This window comes from Agelaius phoeniceus, chromosome 11 (assembly GCF_051311805.1).
Source record: "Agelaius phoeniceus isolate bAgePho1 chromosome 11, bAgePho1.hap1, whole genome shotgun sequence".
Lineage (NCBI taxonomy): Eukaryota > Metazoa > Chordata > Aves > Passeriformes > Icteridae > Agelaius > Agelaius phoeniceus.
The window spans coordinates 16,044,760-16,067,691 of record NC_135275.1 but is presented as its reverse complement, the minus strand read 5'-3'; the positions used below and the strand labels follow the sequence as shown (position 1 = coordinate 16,067,691).

Below are 22,932 nucleotides of genomic sequence, written 5' to 3'. Positions count from 1 at the left end.
AGAGTGTAAAACCCTGCTGCTGATGAAGCAGATGGCAGGTCTGCTGTAGAGGGGCAAAGTGTAAGAACAGAGATGGTATAGACCAGGTGCACCAGACTCCACATTTGGAGCATGCTTGTTTGTGTGCTGTCCTGTGCTGGTAAGAAGAGGAGTCCAAGCAGTCCCTCTTCCACCTTAGACACCTGATTTACCTGTCCTAAATCACCTGGTGTAAGCTGGTTCCTTTGTTTTGTGTTAATTATTGCTCCAAGTTCAGCTGTCTCAGTAGGAAGCTTAATTGTATTCAATCCCCTTTTAGCCATCATGGCTGGCTTCCATAGCATGAAATTATGGGGGAGGTAAGGAAATCCATCCTTGGGAAGTAAAGGAGATTTAGGATGTGTGGGACCCATGTAAGTAGGAGGCTATTTGGAGAGACTCATTGAGTACCTAGTCCCATAACCAAGTAGGATCAGCAGAGGCAGTTTAAGTGCTCATTTTGTACTCCACATGGGGTCAAAATGGCCACAGAGAGGGAGGAGGTAGTGTGGAGCAGCCACAGGGCATGCCTCTATCTGCCTTTCCCTTCTGGGAACATTTTATACTGACCCTATTCTTTGGCAGAGATTGAAGGATTGCTTTTCTCTGTATGTTTCCTTTATTATGTTCTGAAATGAAGTTAGAAGTGCTATGGCAGTCCATGATCACCTGTAGTGCAACTGGTATTGCTTTTCCCTGAGAGACAATTCAGTCCTCTTAGACCAAATTCTCAGTTCTTTTTTGCCCTGTGAAGAGGGATGCTCCAAAGCAGAGAATCATTTTTCCCAACCTCATTTCTCCCATAAATAATTCTACTGATACTCTTCCGTGCAAGGGTTTGCAGGTTTGGACTTGTCTCTCAGAGCCTTCTGGCCATTCAGTGTGGTTGCAGTTGCTTCTCTGGTTTTTAGCTGCTATAAATTCTTCAGCTTGCTGTGGAATTGAAGCTCTCAGAGTTATTCCATGTTTTCTCATGTTACTAGGTCTGTGTTCGTCAGTTGGCATATCAGAGCAGGATTTGGCCAGAAAAGCAATTCATTTGAATAAGATGAGCAGACTTTTGCCCCCAGAGAGTCTCTGTAGCCCACCTCAGAAATTCCAGCTGCCACTGCAGCTTCTCTGTTATGTTACCGTTTGCTCAACATTTGGTGCAATGTAAAGTGTTCTGCCGTACATCAAATATAAACAAGAAACACTCTCTATGCAGTCCCTCAGATGTAGTTTGAGCATATTGAACATGTCAGCAGGCAATAAAGATGGAATAAAAATACTTTGCTGTCCGTATGTTTGTCATTTGCTTTTCATGCAATGCAAAGGATGGGTGCTGATACGAACAGGGATTGGCAGTAAAGGTGTTGATGTCCAGGATGCTCTGAACTCTGCTAAACCACAGGCAGAAAATAGCCCCTGCAGGAAGGTGAGCTGGCTCTTGTTACAGAGAGTGGACAAGGAGCAGCCCCTCCTTCAGGAGCTTCATCCACCAGCCTCCTGCCTGCACCAGAGTTGAGATTTAGAGCCCAAAGCATAAAGTCCATTTGACATATAGTGGTCTGGTCAGTCCCTGACACTGCCAGGAGGGCAAAGCTGTTTGGAGGAATAGCAAAACATTTCCTTTCTGATCCCTTGTCTCTGTCCCTTACCTGTAGCATCTTCTATTGCTAGAGCATGTCCTGTTGCTTGCAGAATAACCTCCCCCTCATGGTCTTGTGCTCTCTCCCTCTTTCCCCATTTCAGATGGACAGTCTTGATTCCTTCAGTGCCATTGGGTGGTACCACTCTGTCTTCTGGTACCAGTGGTTAAGAAATTCGTGGTAATAAATACTCAAACTCTTCGTAACTATTTAAACAAGGCACAAAAGTGCCAAACTGCATGGGTGGCACCAAGGAGGAAGGTGTTGATGGCAGTTTGTCTCTTTTGTGTCAGTGGAGCCTTGCCGCCAAAAACGGAGGCTTTGCGCACGTATGGAGAAAAAGCAGCTCTGCTGGGAGCGCTTCCACTGCTACTTGGCTTGTGTTAAGCCCTGGAGAGAAGGGGAAAGGAGCAATAACTTCCTTGTAATTTGGGTGGAATAATCCCTCGCACCTTCTGTGTCTGTGTAACTGCAAGGGTTATACAGGAGTGAAGTGATTTGTTTGGGTGTAGTGGCTGCGAGCAGTTCCTTTGTGTCATTTCTAGACCTGAGCCTCAACTCTCCAGCACCTGCCTTGCTGGGTGGACTTGGTCCAGCCACTCAGGGAAGGGTTATGGCATGGCATGGCTGGCAGGGCAAGGGTGTGTGCTCCTCCAGCACCGATCCGTGCATTAAGAGGGGTTAGTTTTCCCTTCCAAATGAATCGCAGTCCTCTCTGTACACTGCCCACCCTTCTCATAGACACCCTTTGAGATGAGCAGCAGAAGAGCAGAATACTGATTAGATGTAAATTACATGGCAGAGACTCGTTACTTGCCTAATTTTAAATCCTGAGATATGCAGTGTGAAAATGATGGCAGAATATGGCCCTGAGCTTGGATGGAAATGGTCCGCAGCATCACAAGCAAGGAAAATGCTTCGTAAAGGCAGCAGTAATGCCAGTGGCAGTGGTAAGCAAAAGCAATTAAGCTATTTAGGGCAAAGTTCTCTGTGACTGGTTAGGAAAGAAAATGTACATCCATTTCAGATGTTGTAAGTGTTTCCTAAGTTGCTGTATCAGCTGCTTGAGCACAGCACACAAATTTCAGCCAGTTTGCCAATTAGACCCTCATGCAAAAGCTGGGATTTTTGCTAGCTGGCAGAGCTTGTATTAATTCTTTGCAAGGTCTGATGTGCTGTACTGGCAATAACACCATGGTTGGTTATGGTGGGTTTGCTGGCTTTGCAATAGGAAATTTCTTACAATGATTTTTAAGGGCAAGTGAATTAATTACACTGAGATTTCAGACTGAATCTGTTCATCTCTTATCATAACCCCATTTCAGTGCTCTGGCAGCATATGGGAAGTAACACTCCATGGTACCTGGATGACATGTCTGCTGAGTAGCTTGAAGCAGTTTTCAGCTGATTGTGTCTGATGGTGTTTGCAGAATGTTGTTGGAACCAGATCAACTCTCTGCAGATTAAAACCAGTTGCAGTGTCTACGCCTGGATCTATTGTTCTAGTGACAGACTCCCTAAACTCAATATAATTTAGACTAATAGTGACAGTCCTTGCTTTTAGCAAAACTCAGCTGACTCGGGATAAAATGAAATAAAGTAAGAGTTCAGTAACTCTGAATATCACCCCAAAATTGAAAATAATTCAGCAGAATTGCAGTGTGGTACACCAGCAGTCCTAGACCGTGGTCTTCAAGCCAAGGTGAATGACCCATAGCTGGTTCCCATAATCATATTAAATAATGTTTTCTCTTAGACCCTTGCTGAGAACTAGGCATAGATGGTGATTCTTGTAAAATCTGGAGTGTAATGATACATACAAAATATCTGGAAACTGCTGGTTAAACTGATGCCACAGCTAGTTCCACCTGGCTGCAGTAGGTCCTGCATATCCTGTCCATACTCAACAGAATGAATTCCCACCACACAGCCCTGCCCAGGAGAGCACACACATCTCCTGATTGAAGACAGAAGCTAGGACAACTGTTTTGTGCAGTTTTTTAGAGCTGAATGGATATGCTGAGATGTGAAAACTGCTGTTTTCATATTTTTTTCTTAAAGCTAGATCATTTCCTCTGCTCATTTGTGTCAGGAAAGGGCTTGGGAGGCAACGTACAGCTGCAACCAGAGGACAAGAGTCTCCCATCAAAGTGGAAAGCTGTATTACAGCTGGCAGTATCTTCGCACGGTTTCTCTCCCTTGGGACAAAATGCATGCTGTTAATTTAGAAAAGGTCCATTAAAGAATTTAACCCAAGTAGGGTGGTGTTGTGTCAACAGTAAAAAAGGGGGAGCAAATGACTGAGCTCAGAGTGTGAGGCATGACAATTAACAGGTTTGAGCAGGATCCTGGGGAAAGCAGTGCTTGCTAGAGCAGGAGTCTCTGGTGGAGAAACCAGGACAAAGTCAGAACTGGTTAATGCATATCTGCTGTATTTATTAATCAGTTGGATTATATAGCTGGTGACAGAATATGGTCAAGTGCCAAGTAAGTCAGATTTAATTTAGCAGCCTGGGAATAGTGAACTTTGGCATTTGTCTCCTGCTGTCTGCTTCCCCCTTCCTGAATTTCTTTGTCTTTTCCCCCACCTTTTTTTTTCTCCTTATGTTCTTTTGTCTCAAATTATTTCTCAAAGTGTTTTCCCCTTTTTGTAATGAACCAACCAGGGGTGCCTTGGATTAGTTCCCTTCTTTTACTTTCTCTCAGTTCAGCTTCCTTAGATGCTCCTTTCCTGGCTGTCATCGAGTCCCTGGATGAAATCCCAGCTGCTTTGAGAATTTGTCCCTCACTGGGCAGAGATTTCTCCTCTGTCTTCCTTCAGTTTCCTCTCTGTATCTGTGTTTTTTCCAATTACTCAAACCATTCATCTTGCCCATCCCATCTGCTCGCTCGCTCTCATACTCAGCTATGGTTCAGAGTGAACTCAGCAGGCTGTAAGATTAATTTCTGCTATTAACTGTTTCACTTGTCTGGCCACTTCTGAGCTTTACAGAAAGCAGGCTCTGTAAAGCACAATATTTTGGAGGACTGATGAAAGGCAAGTGCAATCTTCTCTTGACCCTACAGTGTTGTTCTGTAGCAAAGCACAACTGTGACATACTGAGCTTTCTAGAATCTCATTTTCTTGGACTTGGCTTTACCACTGCTTGTAAATGGAAGGAGCCACATGGCACTGGTAGCCATGGCACCAAATTCTCTCTGACCCCAAGCAGTAAATGCTCCAGGCAGCAGGATAGGGCACACAGGCAGGTCTGCCAGTCCTTGAAGTCAGTGGCTTGAGTTGTCTAGGTGCAGGCACTCTGCATGGCACAGTTGGCACCTCTTCCAGAGGCCATCATTAGCTTTGTCCTCTCTCCAGCCTGATCCTTGGCTTGCTCCTGCCAGCAAGCTCAATTCCTGAGCTTGAGCTTCTGAGCTGTGTGAGTAGAGAAGGAGGACATGAACCTGGATGAGCCCTGGCTCACTGCCTGTTATAGACCCACCTGCAGGTTTCTCTTGAAGGTCTCTTCTAATAACAATGTTCTTCCAAGGAAATCCTGTGCATTCTAACAGGAGAGATCAGTTTGCTTTGCCTCTGTCCCAGGATGACTCCACCAGAGCCGACTGTCTACACCTGTCATTTATAACCTTTAACATGAGAAATGCAGGTTCTGAAATGCCTTTTTCCCTATGTTACCACTGTGTTGCTATGGTTGTCTTATTGATAGGGCAGAAGAATATTTTCTGGGTTCAAAGAGGAGTGGAATTACTTGTATATGAAGAAGAGCCCAAAATTGAGACCTCATGTTCAGGGTCAGAGAACAACAGCTGAACTACTGAATGAATCAATTACCTGTTGCTATAGACCATACAGGAAAAGCAGAAAAGCATTAGTGGTATTAAGGTTCTCAATAAATGTTAGCACAGGTTAGCACTGACTCATTTCAGGAATTGCATTTATCATGCAGTCCCTGAAGTTCAGGCTGTCTAACGCAGAGAAATCGAATCCTTACTGCTCAGACGAGATCTCTAGGATTTTCCCATAAATAAAGCACATTCCGGAGTTTCTCCAGGAGATGGCAGCAACATACTGCAAGTGCGACTGAATGAACGCCACAGGAGTCTGAATGTTGTGCTGAGGGGCACTGGGTTATTTTTAGATTCCTTCGTGTTAATCTTTTTAATTTTTGTGTTGCCCATACGATGGTAGGCATGCAAAGTTCAGAACAGGGAATATGCACTGGTGTGCTCCTGCTATTGGTCTGCTACTTGTCAATCTTTCGTCAGTGCTGGTAGTTTTAAGGAGGATGCAAGATGCTTAAAGCATCGCTTTTAGTCTTACTCCCACAAATGTGTTAATGATAGAGTTTATTCTTAGGTGGCTTTTGGAGCTGTTCCTGGAGGAAGGCTCGGTGCAGGCAGGGCTGCTGGAGCAGGCTGGCAGCGAGCAGAAGCCCGTAGAGGGCAGCAGTAAACCGAGTGGTGTCTGGGAGATGCCGTGCCAGTAGACGGGTGCCCCGACTTCAATCAATTACATTTTATTAGTGAGAGATGCCACTAAAATAAGTGCTGCATGGGTCTTTGTAGCCGAGCAATTTGGCTGGAGTTTGAAGGCAAAACCCCTCAGCCCATCCATGCTCCCATCTTTCAGGATCTCTCCCAGCTTCCAAAAAATGACAAGCCCAATTCATTGCCACCCACCAGAGTTTTAAAGTTTCTTCCAGAGGTCAAGAAAATGTCCAGACGAATAAAATTACGTCAGGCGTCCAGGATGTGACACAACCTTAACAAAGTCATTTGAAATCATTTGACAGTAAATATCCCTGTGAGTTCCTCGCCTGGGGCACGGAGAATCCTCTCCTCCCCTGGCTGGATGAGCTCCTTGCCGACCGCGCGGATCGCAGCGCGCCGAGAACGCGCGGGGCCTGATGCGGCCTGATGGGCTCCTAAAGGCGATCCCGGAGCCCGGCAGAGCCCCGCAGCTGAGCCGGCTTCCGTCAAGAGCTTGACATTGAATGTATCGTGTCATGCAGATGGTACCTCAGAGGAGTGAGAGCTGCCATTTACAGCACTGATGACAACAACTGCCGAGATCAGTGGCATCTTAAGATTGCTTTAATATGACTGGCACCTAGCAATTTAGCTCACATTGTTTGTGACAGGGTGTCACTCTTGCACTTGTCTGGGGATGAATGATAGAGGGTTTTAAACAGTGGATCTTCCTCTTTTGGAGGAAATTAAACCGCTGTATGTACTGATGTGGAGAATTAGGTGCATGCTGCAGGAGGGTGCGCTAAGAGAGGGCTTTGCAAAAGCCTGGTAAGAAGTGTTGAGTCTGTCTCTAATGGGTAAGGAGCATCCAAATTACCCCACCATCCCCTGTCCCTGCAAACACCCTGTAAGTGCTTTGGATTGCCTTGTGGTGGTCACCCGGTGCCATCTTAGGTTTGTGGTTCTCCTCAGGTTAGTCAATATACATTTGCTATGTGCAGCTACCGGGAGAAAAAAGCAGAACCTCAAGAGCTGCTGCAGCTCGACGGATACACTGTGGACTACACCGACCCGCAGCCAGGTACGGGTGGCGGCTCCCGCCCTCACCACTCCAAAGAGACTCCTCTCTCTTCCTCTCCCTGCCTGCAGCTGAACTCTGATCAGCATTATTCTAAATATGTTTGTGTTTATATTGATCATTAGCTATGCATGACTTTACTATAAACAGATCTAAGGGACGGAGCTAGGAGCTGCACCAGAGGAGGGAAGGACTCATCTCTTCTGGGGAGCCTAAGTGAATTAGACACTTAAATCCCAATGAAATTTTATTGTGAGCTGAATGCTCAAATTGAGTAACAATTCTAACCTGTGCCTTCAGATTATATGCCCTAAATAAAAGGCTAGCAGCTATGCTTGTCTTTGTTGTGGGAGCATTTTTGCCCCATTCTCACTAGGATGGATGTCAGTGCATGGAAGGGGCAGGGACAGAAAGGCCCTGGTACCTGGAGCTACCTGTTGGTGGTTGAGACCCTTATTCAAGTGGACAAGCACCATTTTTCTTTTATTTCAGTGGGACAACTTGCTAAGCATGGTGATCCTCACCATGCCCTGGGTAATGGTGTCCCCAGAGGAGATGATAAAAGATATAGTAGGTTGTTGTCAAGCCCTTTATTCCCTTAATTCTCATATCAGGGGGATGGGAGTATGGGTGCCAAATCAGGGCAAAGATAGAAATAAGGATATCACCCAAGGACCTTTTTCTGAAGTGTGAGCACTGATGCTTTCAGTCTAATGGGGAACCTCCCACTCAAACCCCATTTTTAATTGGGCTCCAGTGGTGCTGACATGGAACTTGCACAGATGGAGCTGTAGGTGAGAGAAACAATTAATCCAAGTGTGTTGGGGCATGTTTTAGTAATTGGGTTACCTGGGGACCTGTGGGCTGTGTTGCAGGTGAGTTTGGTGCAGGGGAGGGGACAGAGCTGGGAGCAGCATGGGACTGGGTAAAGAGACATCCGAGCAGTGGTGGGGTGGGAAACAGGGGGAGATCTCCTGGCTGGCCTCAAAATCTATGAAACTGCATTGTCACTTCCTTTCCTGCCAGGTTTGGATGGTGGCAGAACATTCTTCAACGCTGTGAAGGAAGGAGACACGGTGATTTTTGCGAGTGACGATGAGCAGGACCGAATCCTGTGGGTCCAAGCCATGTACCGAGCCACTGGCCAGTCTCACAAACCTGTGCCACCTACCCAAGTGCAAAAGCTAAATGCTAAAGGAGGAAATGTACCCCAGATAGATGCTCCAATTTCTCAATTTTGTAAGTAAATAAGTTCTCCTAGACAGCCAAAGTCTTTGATGGAAAGATTTTCTGCACTGATGTAAATCAATATTCACACATGTGTTTCTGATTTCAAAACAAAATATTTTTTCATTATTATAAAGCTTCTTTTTACATCAGTAGATCCAGAAGCAGTTAACCTGTGTGTTTGACAGAACCAAACCCAAGAAACAAAATTCCTTGGGGAACTTGTCAATGGGTATTTTAAAGTGCAATACTTGATGGAGGAGAGAGACTGGGATCTGAGAGCCTGAGACCCACCTTGCCTTCCACAGACATGTGTTTTAACCCCACACAATAAATTGCACACCCAGATCAGAGCAATTCATTAGCACCATTAGCTGTCTGTCAAATGCATCATGTGCTCAAAACTACAGGTGCAAATCTTGCAAGTATGAAATGCACACACAAAAAGAGGTCTCCTGTTGAATATTCAACTGTAGGAAAACATATGGTATTTTTAACAGGTTGCTTTGCAGGCCAGTTAGATGTGAATTTAAAGCAATCATCTTTTAAGCTGTAGCTATGCTGCATGTCCTATGCAGTTACACACACTTTGCTTCATCTGAAATTTAGAGCAATTTCTTTTCTCTTACAAATCTAATTTGATTATAAACCACATAAATGCCTCTTCACTCATTTTTCTTGAAGGTCTCAATCATCTGCAGCCCCTTTATTATGTAACATACAGCTTATCTTGCTGGTTTCAGCAAAATTTAAGAATTATTTTCATTAAATATAAGTAAAATAAGGAAAAGTGGTAAACATTAAAGAATTCTTCTGATTAAAATAGATTTCAACTTTTTTAAATAGTCTCTGTAAAGCAGTTATGGAGTATATTGTTGTAAGGAACTCAGAAAATCTGAGCTTTCCTTATCGATAGCATTTGACCATCTCTTATATTTGTTTAACTTCTTCATGTCAATATTTATAGAAAGTACAAGACATACAGCTGTATGACCAGTGCTACAGCAGAAAACCTCAGCTTGCTGCTTTTTAATTTTTTTTGTGTCTTCCACATGCCTCTGTGTTTTGGCCTCCCTTCTGCTTTGCCTTGCTGCTGCTGCAAGTGAAACAGTGTGATGCAGTGTGGTAACCTATAGTCAATGTTTTCATTTCAATGATCCTCATCCTCTTCATTGCAGTCACTGACTTTGGGAGTGCAAGGTGTAAACAACAAGGGTTGGCAAGGAAGGACACTTCTCAGAAAGCCAAAATGGGAGGTGGGAATTGGCCTCTTGCAAGTGGGACATTTTCTGGCTGTGATAAGCCTCTAGGCCTGGCTGAGTTGTGCTGACCTGAGAGCATTCCCAGGGATTTATGTCCCTCTGCCCAGAATGTTTAATCAGAGAGTTCTCAGAAGTAGCAGGCACAGGTCCTTCTACTGCTGCTTTTTCACATGCTAAAAGCCTTCAAAGCATAGCTAGGGGGAGCAACAGAGGGATTCTGCCTGTGGCTCCCTCTCCTAACAAGTGATGCTGAAGGCTGCTCTTCGTTGGGAGGTTGGTGCACTGGGATGCACTCCTGTCCATCCCAGCATGATCCCTGCAGAGCAGGATGAGAGCAGAGAACATCAAACTGAGGAAACACCTTTCCTTCCACTCTTCTCCCATCCCTGCAGACATCAAGCTCGGAGAATTTTTCTGCTGGGTAAATTCCTGATATTTACAGAGTTTTCAGTTCACCAGACCAATATGAAGGGTCAGGTGAGGTGTTGCTTTCTAAGACACATCATAGCAGCTGTAGCAAAATCTGCCAGGATTTTAAGGAGGAAAAGGGATTGCCCAGGGCTATGGACACTTGGGTGTATGATTTGCTTGCACAGCCAAGCCCTGTGTTTGTGGGAGAGCTGAACCTCTCTGCTTAGGGTACCTGGGGTGGAGAAGGGGCAGCTGGCTTGTCCTAATCCTTGCCACAGATCAGGGAAGTCAGTGACTGGGCCCAGGAGTCAACTCTGCATCTGCACAGCCCAGCATGTCCATCAGAGCCTTGTGCTGCTTGTGGTCCTCCAGACTCAGTCTGACTGTGCTCAGAGCTATAGACATGCCACAGGCTTGACCTTGTTTTTGCATCTTGCTCACTTGCCAGGAGGCAGGGCTCCCTCATCCTTGCTTCTGGTGAAAACAGCCAAGATTTCACCCCGAACCCTCCAGGGCATTTGAGGGAGTCAGAATCTGACCTCAGTTTCTCTCACTTGTTCTGATGCCAATACCAGCTCCAAATCTGGATCATTTTGCTTTTTATAACACCACCGCCCTCTTTCCATCCACAATGTATTTTTCTGTAAGTTGCACAGCATCAGTCTCCCCTTTTTGCTGCAAGAACTTGGAAACTCTCTTGGATGTGTTGTGCCAAAGCCTGGGAGAGAGAGACTAGTTGGCTCATTAGTCCATCAGTGTGATGGCTTAATACTTGAGCATCTTCTGGGCTACTCTGTTTTGTCCTTGGTTTTCCTTCCTCCTCCCCCTTTTGATCTAGATCCCTCTGACAGGTCTTTGTGCACATCCTACAAGAGGAAGAGGGCAACATGCCATAATACACCTTCATCTCAACAGAAAAGGCTGCTCATTTTTCACATTTCAGCATGTATACATGGCAGTTCTCATTGCAAAAGTCATAGGGCACAGCAGTTAAATGATCCCAAGCAACAGTGAGTCATGCATGCCACGTATGGGGAGTCCCAAATGCATATCTCAGCTCCTTCAGTCTTGAAATCCGAACATACCAAGTATTGCATTTTTAAAAGGGTCTAGGTTTGTTATTGGTTTTGTATTTGGCTTGGGTGTTTTGGTTTGGGGTTTGGGTTTTGCTTTTTTGGTTTTTTTTGCCTGCGAAAAGGTAAGGACTTCTGTGAGACATTTCTTGTACGTTTATCTCTATACCTGTCGTATTTTTATTTTCTTTGTGCTTATTAGAGGCTATGGTGAATGAGGATGTGCAAAGAAGTAAATGTTAAGCCATTTGACGAGTAACTGTTGTTACAGCTTCCATGTCGTAGCAGTCCGAGACGGCTCATGCGCATGCATGCACACGCACAGAAAATCCAGCCCTCCGTGCCTGGCATGGAGCTGTCTGTTGCACAGAAACTTGGGAAGCACATATCTTGCTGTTTGGGGAACTTGGGAGAAATAGTAGATTCCATTTGGCTCCCGCCTCTTTTGACTCAGTAAATATGAAGTTTGAGCAGCACTCAAATTCTCATCCACAGTTCGATGGCAGCACTTGACTTAGAAGTAAACAGACAGCTCCGAACCAGGGTGGAGTTTATTTTATTTGCAATTTAAGTACTGAAAAAATAGATCCTGCTATTCATTAATTTTTGTATGACTTACAATTCCTTTTACGTGGGTGAACAATACCTGTTAGAGTGAAAAGTTTTGCTTTTTTTGTTTTGCTACAATTTCAAAGAAAAACTCCATTTACACAAAGCTGTGCTTTTCTCCAGTGTTCGCATTATAAAAGAAAAAAACCCAAACTGTTCTTGTTTACTGTTGAAATCATTCACAGTATTATAGTCAATAATGCTGCCAATACATATTACACCTTTTGGCCATATTTAAGCTTCATAAAAGTGGTCACTTGTCTGAAAGCACCAATCTTTGTTCTGTGTTAGTGATGTATCAAAGAAAATTCCCAAACGTGCTCAACGTTCTTTTTTTTTCTTGAAACCCTTTTTTTTTAACATGAAAGATTGGTCTGTACTTGTTTTACGTATCATTTGTGGTTATATTTAGTTTGTAATGTCTGTTTATATTTAATAACTGTTAATCACACCATATACAATGAGTTGGATGTTTTGAGAATTTGTGATGATTTGTTCCCCCATAATAAGTAGCGAGGTTTATTGAGCTGCTTGAGAAATTTTCAGCTATAAGTGGTTTTCTTTTTGGTTGGTTTGATTTTCTTTAAGTTTCTTTTTCATTCTTTGCTTGAACCCAAATATTTAGCTGCTAGGTTAGGGCTCCTGTCTGCTTTCCTGAGCCTTGTTGCTAGTCTTTATGTTATTCTGGTTTGTTCCTTCTTACCCTGCTAACTTCTAGCTGGACTCAAGGGTAAGTGCTTCCCTGTAGCTAGCACAGCTCAGATAATCAGACTAGATTATCTGACATATGCAATGTGCTTTTTTTTTTCTCTTAAATCTTTCTCATGTTTAGATTTTGTAGTACAAACTTTCCATGTTATTTTCCTGAATTGAGATTTGAAATGTAAGTTTCCATACTGAAATTGGGATGCATGTGATGTTTGCATAATTGCCTTCTCTCCCTGGCTTTCACATTGGCATCAAGTGATCCTCTTAGTAAAGCCAATCATTAACATTTCTATTTTTCATTCCAAGATGTAAATAGTAATTAACATCACAATAAAACTGTAAATAATACCTTCTTTTGTTTCATGGAAATTACATCTAGTTGACTGCTTCCTGCCTGAAAACAGATCATTTTGCACTCTGACAATATCCTTTCTCTCCGTGCCGATGATTAGCTTGGTGCAGCGCACCAGAGTGCAGGGCTAACCATGGACACCTCAAAGCATAGAAAGGTAGGGCAGGAGACCCCAAGAGACCCAGAGAAGGTGCAGGACTCCAGAGGAGGCCCCCAGAAACCCCTCCACACATGCCCTATGAAAAGAGCCCTGAATCATTGAGGTTGGATTAGCTCCTCTCCCGTTAACTCGGCAGGGAATGATTTCAGCAGCCAGTGGCAGCTCTCTGGGTCACCCTGCATTTGGAGATGCTGGCCTGCTCCAGCTTAAATGCATTTCTCATGGAGGGGTGCTGCTGTTTCCCCAAATTGTCATAAATTATTGTTTTAGCATGGGTCTCAGTCACCAATCAAAGCCGTGCTAGTCAAAAAACAAGCCAGGGGAATTGCTGGAATTGCTATTTTACTTTTTCCCACTGGTATACCTACTTTGCAAAAGATAAAAGCCCAGACCTGTGCTGTAAGAGAGCTTCTCCTTAGTTTTTCAGTCCCAAACACACCCAGTACAAATCCTTTATTGGTGTTAAAATCTTCTGTAATATCTGGTGAGTGCCTGCTTTCCTTAGGAGGGAATAGCATCAGTGGGTCATGAGAGCTGGCAAATATGTATCTGGAGTATCTGAATGCAATTATGAGAAGGAACAGGCGGTGTCATCCCTCTTGGCCATCAACAAGACTCCTTTTTTCCTTCCTCCTCCTTTTATTTCTTTTTTCTTTTTTTTTTTCCTATGTGTGAGTATGTGCGTGTGTGTACAAATATCCCCCTGGGTAGCAGGCAGTATTCCTTCTCAGCAGACACTTTCTTTTTTCTTTCTTTATTTTGTTTTCTAAATGTTTGGATTTCCAAAGAGAATTCCTATCAGACTTTACTGCAAAAAAAAACCAACCCACAAAAGTTTAATTTCAATGAAATACAGATTTTTGCCACTTTGAAAGAAAGAAAGAAAGAGTGAATGAATGAATGAATGAATGAACCTGGGTTTGGCAACATTACATGTATTTGCACTACAATGCATCGCTATCTTATTAGATTATTAGTTTTGTGCTTTATATTGCTTTACTTTTTTAGATAGTTAAAGATATCATGAGAACGCTGCTGTGTCTTCTGTATTGTCAACTTGCAGATGCTTCATTGCAGGAATGCAGAATTAAAATGTTAAATCAGTCTCACATAACCTGCATGAATTTAAAACTAGCCTGTAAATCTCTTCTACATTCTTTAAGAAGCCTGGAACTCTAACTTATGAAATACAAATTCACAGGTTTCTGCAGCCATCCAATTCAAAATATTTTTAAGTAGTTATAAAGATGCTGTGAAACAATGTTTTATATTATAAATAGCTGTTCTAAAACTGTGTTTTTGACTTGCCACACAAGGAATTATGTAAGTGCATACTACAAATTCTTATTCATCTAACTGCCAATCCTTAGACAACTTAGATTGCAATTCAGTGCCTGGTGTGTCTGGTGATTTACAGGAGCATTCATAACAATTTATTAAAATTCTAACTGAAGCAGAAAAGAATTTGTTTGCAGCAGGGAAAAAGCCATAAGCCACAGGAATAAACAGCCCATTATATTTAAACCTGTCTTCTAACATGCAATAAAATGAAGGGGAGAAGAAAGAGCTCTTGGCTCTGCAGCTGAGAGGCAAATTGAGGCTCCTGCAGCAGCCACAGCTCCACACAGGGAGCAGGTTTGGGGAGCAGGTTTGGGGAGGAGGTTTGGGGAGCAGGTTTGGGGAGGAGGTTTGGGGAGCAGGTTTGGGGAGCAGGTTTGGGGAGGAGGTTTGGGGAGCAGGTTTGGGGAGCAGGTTTGGGGAGGAGGTTTGGGGAGCAGGTTTGGGGAGCAGGTTTGGGGAGGAGGTTTGCAGAGCCCTGAGCACACACACATCACTTCTCAGAGGTAACAATGCCACAGTGCACAGCAAGGAGGGGATGTGAGAAGCCACCATCCAGCACTGCCAGCAGCTCACTCACAAGCCACCTGGCATTTTAATCCAGGTACAGGGATTCAGTGTTTCACCCTCCAGAACATCAGTATTTGCTAGTGAAGTCTCTTGCTCCACACAGGGCAAACAAAATGGGGTTTTCAGGCACTTCCTTGGGTGTTTCTTTAACAAGTCACAGCCCAAATGTGTCTGTGAGCAGGAGTTGCCCCTCAGGGCAGGCAGTGGGTTGCAGTGGGCACTCCATGAGCCACCTGCCGTGGTGCATTGCTGGCCAGGCTGGAAAAGTTCTCCCACTTTGCCCAGCCAGGCCAGCAAAGACTTTTCTAGAAATATCTGTAAATGAATAGCTGCCATCAATCATTGTCATTCCTTTATTTCATGTCTCCTGATGAGGTTGACTAGTGTCATTGTTTGTTACTGTCCAAACCACATCTTCATTCTTGTAATGTCAAGCAGATATGACAAGCACACATTTTCCAGATGAGTAAGATACAAAGTCACCTTTTAATTTACAGTTGTTTGGGTTTTTGTTTGTTTGGTGGATTTTTATTTTCTTGCAACAGGGAAATGTGTTGTAAAATTTACTAGATTTTCAGTTGCCTTTGGTACTAAGACAAAGTCACTCCTTAATGAAAAGAAACAAATCTGGAGTAAGAAATTCTTACAATAAAATGGCTACCTAAAGCCTTTTATAACAAGAATTCTTTTATGGAGCTTGTCCCCCGCTATTAACTTCACTGCTCTCAAAGCAAAATCTGCCAAAATTATTGCTGGAGCAAAAGAAATGCAGAGAGCAGGGAAATACATTTAAGGAAAAAAAAAAGAATGAGAGATTTGACTGGTTTGTCTCTTGCTTTTTAAATAACAGATAGATAAAGAGAAATATAGCCCTCAGAGAGCCAAACAGTGGGACAGTCCTTTGGTTTCCTTGATTCTTGTTCCTGTGAAATCTTGGTGTTCCTGACACTGGCAGATTTTTAAGATTCTGATTTCAAACACATGTAGGGAGGGTGTGTATGACAAGGGTCCAGTTAATGGAGTCAGCACAAAATGCAAACTGGATAAAAATGGGCAAAATAAACCCAGCAGTATTAAAAAAAGGCAGTAATGCAGGGGACCAAATGTTATATAAAAGGCCAGAGTCTGCAGTTTTGCAGAAGAAAGGTTTGTGTAGCCTGTGCTGGCCATGTCCCTCCACTGGCAGCCTCCCTCCTGAGACCACCATCGAACACCTTTCAGCTGCAGTTGTGTGCAGCTTGTCTAAATATGTAAGATAACTTTTGTGGGCCTGCAGCAGCATTTCAGCTGGGGCCCCGAACAAAGAAACACCAGCGAGCTTGGCACAGCACCTTGGGAAGGGATTGCAAATTACTGGAGCATCATATAACTTTCTTTCTTTGGTTTCTCCTTCCTTTTTAGATAGAATAACAGGGCAGGGTCAAAAAAGCAGCTGTATTTGACTGAAACAATTAATTTAAAGTACTTTAAAACTGGCTGTACAGTTTGGGTGTGAATATTAGCAACTCTCGTTTTGTACTTTAAAATCACATTCAAACTGTATAGGGCATTTTGAATGAAGGTGGATTATACATAAAACTTATTTCATATGCAGATATTGGCATTATTGTAAATTGCAAATATTTATCTGAAGCAGAGTAATAATATATTTAGATCTGTTCTTTTCTTTTTTTGTTTCCTATGAAGTTTAATGGCTTTGTTATAATTTTATTAATGAATTTCATTTTTAAAAGTGAGCCCATTGGAAAAATCAAAATGCAAAAATAATTGCAAAGTGTGGGGGATGTTTATTTAGAATAATTAAGGGAAGGTGAGTTTAGTATAGGATTGACTTCTTTAACCTGCTCCTTATTTTTAAGAATTTTGGCCCAATTAAGCATCTGGCCCAGAGCTGATATTCCATTTAAAAGAAATACACATTTGTATTACCATTCTCCACAGACATCTCCAGTTCCCACTGTGACAGCTGTGTCCCCTGGGTGGGTGATGTGCACCCACCCAGCCCTGCATCTCTGCTGGTGCAAAATGGTTTGGCCATGCAAGAGCTGCGGCGCTGGGCTGTGCAGGGAGAGCTGCAGCTGCTCATCCTCCTTCCCATGGCAGAAATCCACATTTTAAATCACTGACTGAGCAGAAGTCATGTGCATAATGCTTTTCTGGTCACTTGAGCTCACACAGTGCCATGTCTGATGTCTCTCTCTTCATGTGGTTGTTCTGATGAGGAGAGATTTGGGGCAAATGAGCTTTCAAGCAGGCACCTAACGGAAGATGTGGCTTCAAAGTGTTTAATGAAAGTAAAATTGCCCCTGATTATGGCCAGTTGTGAAGGACATTTAATCACTGTGTCTGTTCTCACGCTTGTCAGGGAACTGTCTGTGCCCCTGCCTTGGGCAGGGTGATTGTAAAAAGCCCAGCCAGACCCTCAGCTCCGTGGAAGCCAGCGGCACTTCAGTCGGTTCCCACCAGCAGAAGGTCTGCTCTGTGCCCACCTTGCTCAGAGAATGTAATATGGGAAAAAGCTTATTAGTCTGGAATAAAAAATACTCATTTCAAACATGCTTTCTAGCACATATGCTCAAAAAGGTTCACCAGCTAAAGGGCTAGAGGACTCTTCCAATTTCCAGCTGATTTACTCGGCTCTCAGAGCCTCGTTGGCTGAGCAGGAGGATTGACAGTGTATCAGGGCTCCTAATTGAAAAGTAATAAAATCTCTGAGCAAAACTGGCAAATGAAGGCCTCCAGCCAATTTGTCAGCTTGCAGTCAACTCCGAGGAGCCGGGCAGAGCAGCAAGCCATTAAAAATAGTCTGATAATAGCTGCTAAAACATTTTCCGGGCACCGGGGATGGAATGAAAACAGCACAGCCGAACTCTTTGGGAGTGAATGCAATCAAATCCATCTTGGCCCAAAGGGACAGAGACAATGGGGCAGAAAGCTGTCAAAACAGACAGGAGCCAGTCTGTGCTGCAGGCCACGGGGCTGGGTGGGCTTCACATCCCATGCCCAGGGAGGCTGCAGAGGTGCCATGGAGGTGATGTGCTCCCCAGGGAGGTTGTGCTGCCACCTCACTCAGCACCATCGGCAGCTGTTTCTGTCCTGGTGCTGAATGCACAGCAGGGAGAGGGAGGGGTTTGGGTCCTGGGAGAGAGGCAGGGTTTGGGGTCAGCAGGAGCCCGGCGCATACAGGGGAGCAAACCCTCAAAAATTAATCCTCTGTAAGAAAAACATCAGTGTTTATTCAGTGGGGTTATAGTGAGGAAAATTGCCAGCCACAGCTGAATTAAGTATTGCTAGCAGCTAATTGAAATGTTACATGTTTCAATTTGTCTGATTTCTTTCCAGTGAGTGATGTTATTTATACAGTTTGTATATAGATAACGACAGACTATACAGAAAATGTAAAGATTGCTACCAATGATCATTACTATGTGAGAGCACTGACACAAATGAGGTATTTGGAAAGACATGCCATCCTTCACGGCTAAATATTGAATAGAAAAACATATATCAAAGAACATTCTCACTCTCATTTAAAACTTTTTTTTTTCTTTTTAATTAAGGATTTTTGGGGTTTTTTTTCTGGTAAAGAGGGATTTTGTTTTAAAACAAATACAGTTACCATATACTCCTGCTGCGGAAAACTGCATTTTTGTGTCCTTTCAGCCACATTGTCTCAAGGCCACCCAGTTCCCCTAGGAGGCTATAAACAGGGGAAGGATTTAAATCCTATTTTCTTTGTCAAGGATTTGGCAAGAACCCATATAGTAGGAAGCTGAGCACAGACAAAACCAAGTGAAAGGTGTCCTTTAATTCCCCAGCGGCTGCTAGAACAAAACCTGCTCCCAGCGGGGTCCTGGCTGGCCGCACCCAGGCTGGCTTGGAGGCTTCATTTCAACTGCTGAATTCGGTGTAGTTTAGTTAACCATGTTGAGATTAATTAATTAGCCCCTAGGAGTTAGTGCCCATAAACGTCACCCAAAGCAGAGAAGTGTGAATACGTTGAGGCTGTTAATTCACCCAAAAATGGCAGCTTGTAATCTAGGCAGAGGAAATTCAGTCTCTCCATCGGGATGACTGGCAGCTCCGACGCACTGTCGGGTTACTGCCTCTGTGACAACAAACTACATATCAATTTAACTTCTTAGCAATGCTTAAAAGAGCATCTTTTTGTTTCAGTGAGGTAGCATTTAAAGTTGCTGTTAGGAAAAAAAAATTGCCGTGGGGAAGACAAACATTGGCATTTGGAGAAAGAACAACGTAACTGGTGTGATACCTAGAAAACCTAGTAAATGTAGAGGGAAAAAGCTGTAACTTCATTAGAATGGCAGAATCTATTACAATTAACCACAACTATCTAAATAGGAGCTAATTTACTTATGTGAGCCAAAATTCTGTTAACTCATGGCCTATTGTAAGATGCAGAGTGAATTCGTACGTTTGTGTTCTGGTTTTAAGTACAGAATAAATGCACTATAATGAGCAGTTGACAAGATGTTAATTCTAAAATCTTTTGCCTAGATACAATAATATAGTCCATAACTGATGCAAGTTGACAATGGGAGGTGAAGTGTACTGTATAGCCTGCAAAGAGAAAACTTAATGGCAATGGAGGGAAGAGGAGATACTTGGCTTTCATGCTTCATACTGTATATTTTTTTCTGTTATATTTGTCAACTAAAATGTCTTATATCTCTCTAAATGGTGTCTTTCTCTATATGTATAAATGAACAGATGCAGATAGAGCTCAAAAGCATGGCATGGATGAATTTATCTCTTCCAATCCCTGTAACTTTGACCACGCTTCACTCTTTGAGATGGTTCAGCGCCTCACTTTGGACCACAGACTTAATGATTCCTATTCTTGTCTGGCAAGTATATTCTTTGGTCTCTAGTGATATAAACATCAAGCAGCAAAGTCAAAGCTAGTGCGACTGGGGGCTAATCCCCCTGTTGCTGGAAGATTGACTTCTGTTTACACCAGGTTTGAATTTGGCCCAGAGGTATTTTCTTTTGAGAGGCTGCCTGCAGTGAACTGACTGCTGTTCTTCTCCAGTCGCACTGTCTTTATCATTTCTGTTTGCAATGTTTAAAATGTTTCTTCCTGCAAAGAGAAACTCCAGTGTGGGAATGTGAAGTAGAGAGCAGTGTTTTGCAGCCTCCTGCACTGCCTTCCAGAGTCCTTCTGGATGAAAGAACAGGGAAAAGATGACTGTCTGGTACCACCTCCCATGTCAATGGAGTCCCACCAGGAATAACTGTGGCCCAGTTTTGTGTCTCTTTATGAGCAGGGGTCCCAAGCAGGTAACAGATGGGACTGTGTGGATAACTGCAGTGCTGCTGCAGTCTGTCCATGCTCACATAGTTGCATGCCCATCCTGAGTACTCCCATGAGCAGCAGTTGCAGGTCTTTGCCCACTGTAGGACAGTGGCACTGAGATGTTCCAGGACAGCTTGTAGCCTTTGGCTGGGGTGCAGTGCTTGCGGGCTCTTATGTACTATAAGGGCTTAAATAACAAATAACCAATGAGCAATTAATTTTTAGCAGTTTCAGTGAGGAGGATGAAGAGGCTCTTAGTTTTTGAGAAAACAACAGGATTAATCCTTTCTAGAGTGTCCTGAAACAGAGGACATGTCCTGAACATGGCATGGGACAGATTCTGACCCTGCTGCCCTCCCACTGTTGCACAGGGTGGCACACTAGGGTGTCATGGTGGGTTCCTTCAGCAGAAACACCACACTGTGCCAAGAGCCTTTGCCAGCTGTGCAGTCCCTGGAGCTCCTGAGTGCCTTGCTGTTAAAAGCAGCAGCCTGGGAACACAGCTGAGCAGTTGGCAAGGAGGCTGTCAGTCTCAAATCCTGCCCTCCATGTCCCCCTCCACCATGGTGCTCCTCTCACTGCCCTGCTCCTTGTACCACACGCAAGGGCCAATCTCCTCTGAAGGACTGAGGTCCAGTAAATGCCACTAGCAGTAATGAATTGTCACCTTCCTAAGGAGAGGCAGGGCTAGGAGGAACCGTTGTGGACATCCCCTGAGGTAAGGATGGGGTGGGGGAAGGCTGCACTTTTCCTGCAGATACCCAAGTAGTACAAGTAGGCTTGGTGGGAGCATTGTCAGACCTGCAGCAGGTTCCTCACTGGTTCCATCAAGGTCCTTGCTCTGGCAGGCAGTGACTTTGGCATGCAGCTTCTGCTCCCCACGCATGGCTGACCCTAGGAAGACCATCCCCATCCATGCATGTCTGAGAGGTTGGCTTGCTGCTGGTTTGTCTCTGTGCAGTCTTGGGCCTGGTGAGAAAGCTGTGGCCGTTGAGCTAAACTCATGGAGAGGTGAGAGGCCATCACTGAAAATGATTAACAATGTTTTTCTTCAAGAAACCCACCAGCCGCACTTCTGCTTGTTATGGAGATGTTTAGGCCTTTGCTAGAAGCTACCAGAGCGGTGGAGCTCCCCTCAGCACCAAGACTCATCCTCTTCAGAGTGGAGCATCACCAATTAACTATCTTCTTTAAAATCACCCATTGCAGTGTTGTAAGGAACAGAATAATGGCCTATGTTCACCTATGCTTGGTTTCACGTGCTTCTTGACTTACTTTGCCATGTTTTTGTCCTGATTATGGTGTAAAAACAGAGTGCCCTCAAAAACTGCAAAGAGCTCCCACTATTCTTGCTGTGTCTTTGGAATGTTGGTGATAGCACTGTGCTGAGTTGGCTGGAGGAGCTGTGAGCCCATGGTAAGCCTGCTCTGTCCACTGTGTGCCACTGGGCAATTCTTACTCCCTACAGGACATTCCATGCAAGGCCCCACACAGTTTTGCCTCGTCACACCTCTTGTCATTTTCAAACGTGGACGTGGAGGTGCCAGGGAAGACTTACCCTGGCACAGAGGATAACTCAGCATTGCTTCCTTTCTGTGGAACCAGGTTAAACAGCACTATTGTGAGCCCAGTCGCGGGCTGAGCCATCCCTAGGAAAACAGACAGCCTGGCTGACTCATCCCAGCCATGGCAGAAGTGATGTTTACTGGCAGAGAGCTCTGTGCTGGGGAGGGGGAAGAGCACTTTCTGCAGAGCTTGCACAGGGGTCTTGCCCATCATCCACAAATTGATAATACAGTCACACTCAGAGGATTTCCTGGACTTCTGAGAAGAGTATTTAGGCTGTTCCAGCTTAGTATGGACCCTTCACATGCGTGGGTCTTCATTCTTTTCACTTGGACATGTGTTGTTTCTGAAACTGCCCTCCAACTCTTCCCAAGACTTCCCTACCCACTGCCAGCATCCAGCTCACACAGCCATCTCTCTGCTGGAGCTGTATTGCCCATGATGTGTCAGCATTCATATAATTTGTATTATAAAGCACAGCATGTACCACGGGGAGGTCTTCAGAGTACCCAGCCTAACTGAGATGATGTGAGGGAGTCAGGTTAAGAGATCCATGAAGCAGGCCACCAACATTAAATTCTCTTGGATTTCCTATGATAAATAGGAAAATTCAGCTACTGAAATGTGTAATTTCCCTCAAAAACTTTGGTTTTCTCAAAAGTTGCGTTTGTCTGTAGACAACTGGCCTGTGTGTCACCAGCCCTGACCAAGCCTTGCTTTTCCCAGCTCCAGAGCTCCCCTGGCATTCCCTGCTGGTGCCTGGGATATGTCTCCTTATCAGAGCAGTTCAGCCTGTTGAACACAGTGGAGCTCCCTGTGCTCTGTGCCCTTTCTCCATGGTCCCTTCCAGGTTTCCTCATTGGAGATAATCTGTGAGGCCGCACTGAGCTGCACCTATCTGCACTGGGGACAGACACCCCATGTGTGGCAGCTGCATTTGCCAGGCTGGCTGGGTGTCAGCTTGTTGGGCCAAGCAAATCTTCATCGAGAGCCAGAATCTGCCTGAAGATGTTGGAGATCTCTTTGAATACTGCTTTTCATCAAACCTGGGGGGTTTTTCTAGGGCTGTGGGGAGCAGCATTTACTTGCTCCATTGGATCCCCGTTCAGCAGCAAGTGTTTTATTTCCTACCTCTGCCATGC

The 22,932-nt window shown here is 44.2% G+C and overlaps 1 protein-coding gene across 11 annotated transcripts in view; it reads left to right on the top strand.

Annotated features, from left to right (window-relative positions):
* CADPS (calcium dependent secretion activator) overlaps positions 1-22,932 on the top strand; it is a 206,436-nt gene that overhangs the window by 101,069 nt on the left and 82,435 nt on the right. For 10 of the 11 annotated variants that reach the window (XM_077184356.1, XM_077184357.1, XM_054640035.2 and 7 more), the window contains exons 10-12: positions 7,092-7,200; positions 8,224-8,436; positions 19,639-19,775. In XM_077184356.1, the coding sequence (XP_077040471.1) occupies positions 7,092-7,200; positions 8,224-8,436; positions 19,639-19,775 (459 nt within the window). Of the gene's footprint in view, positions 1-7,091; positions 7,201-8,223; positions 8,437-12,497; positions 12,510-19,638; positions 19,776-22,932 lie in introns of all 11 variants that reach the window. The other variant, XM_077184358.1, reaches the window with a different exon arrangement.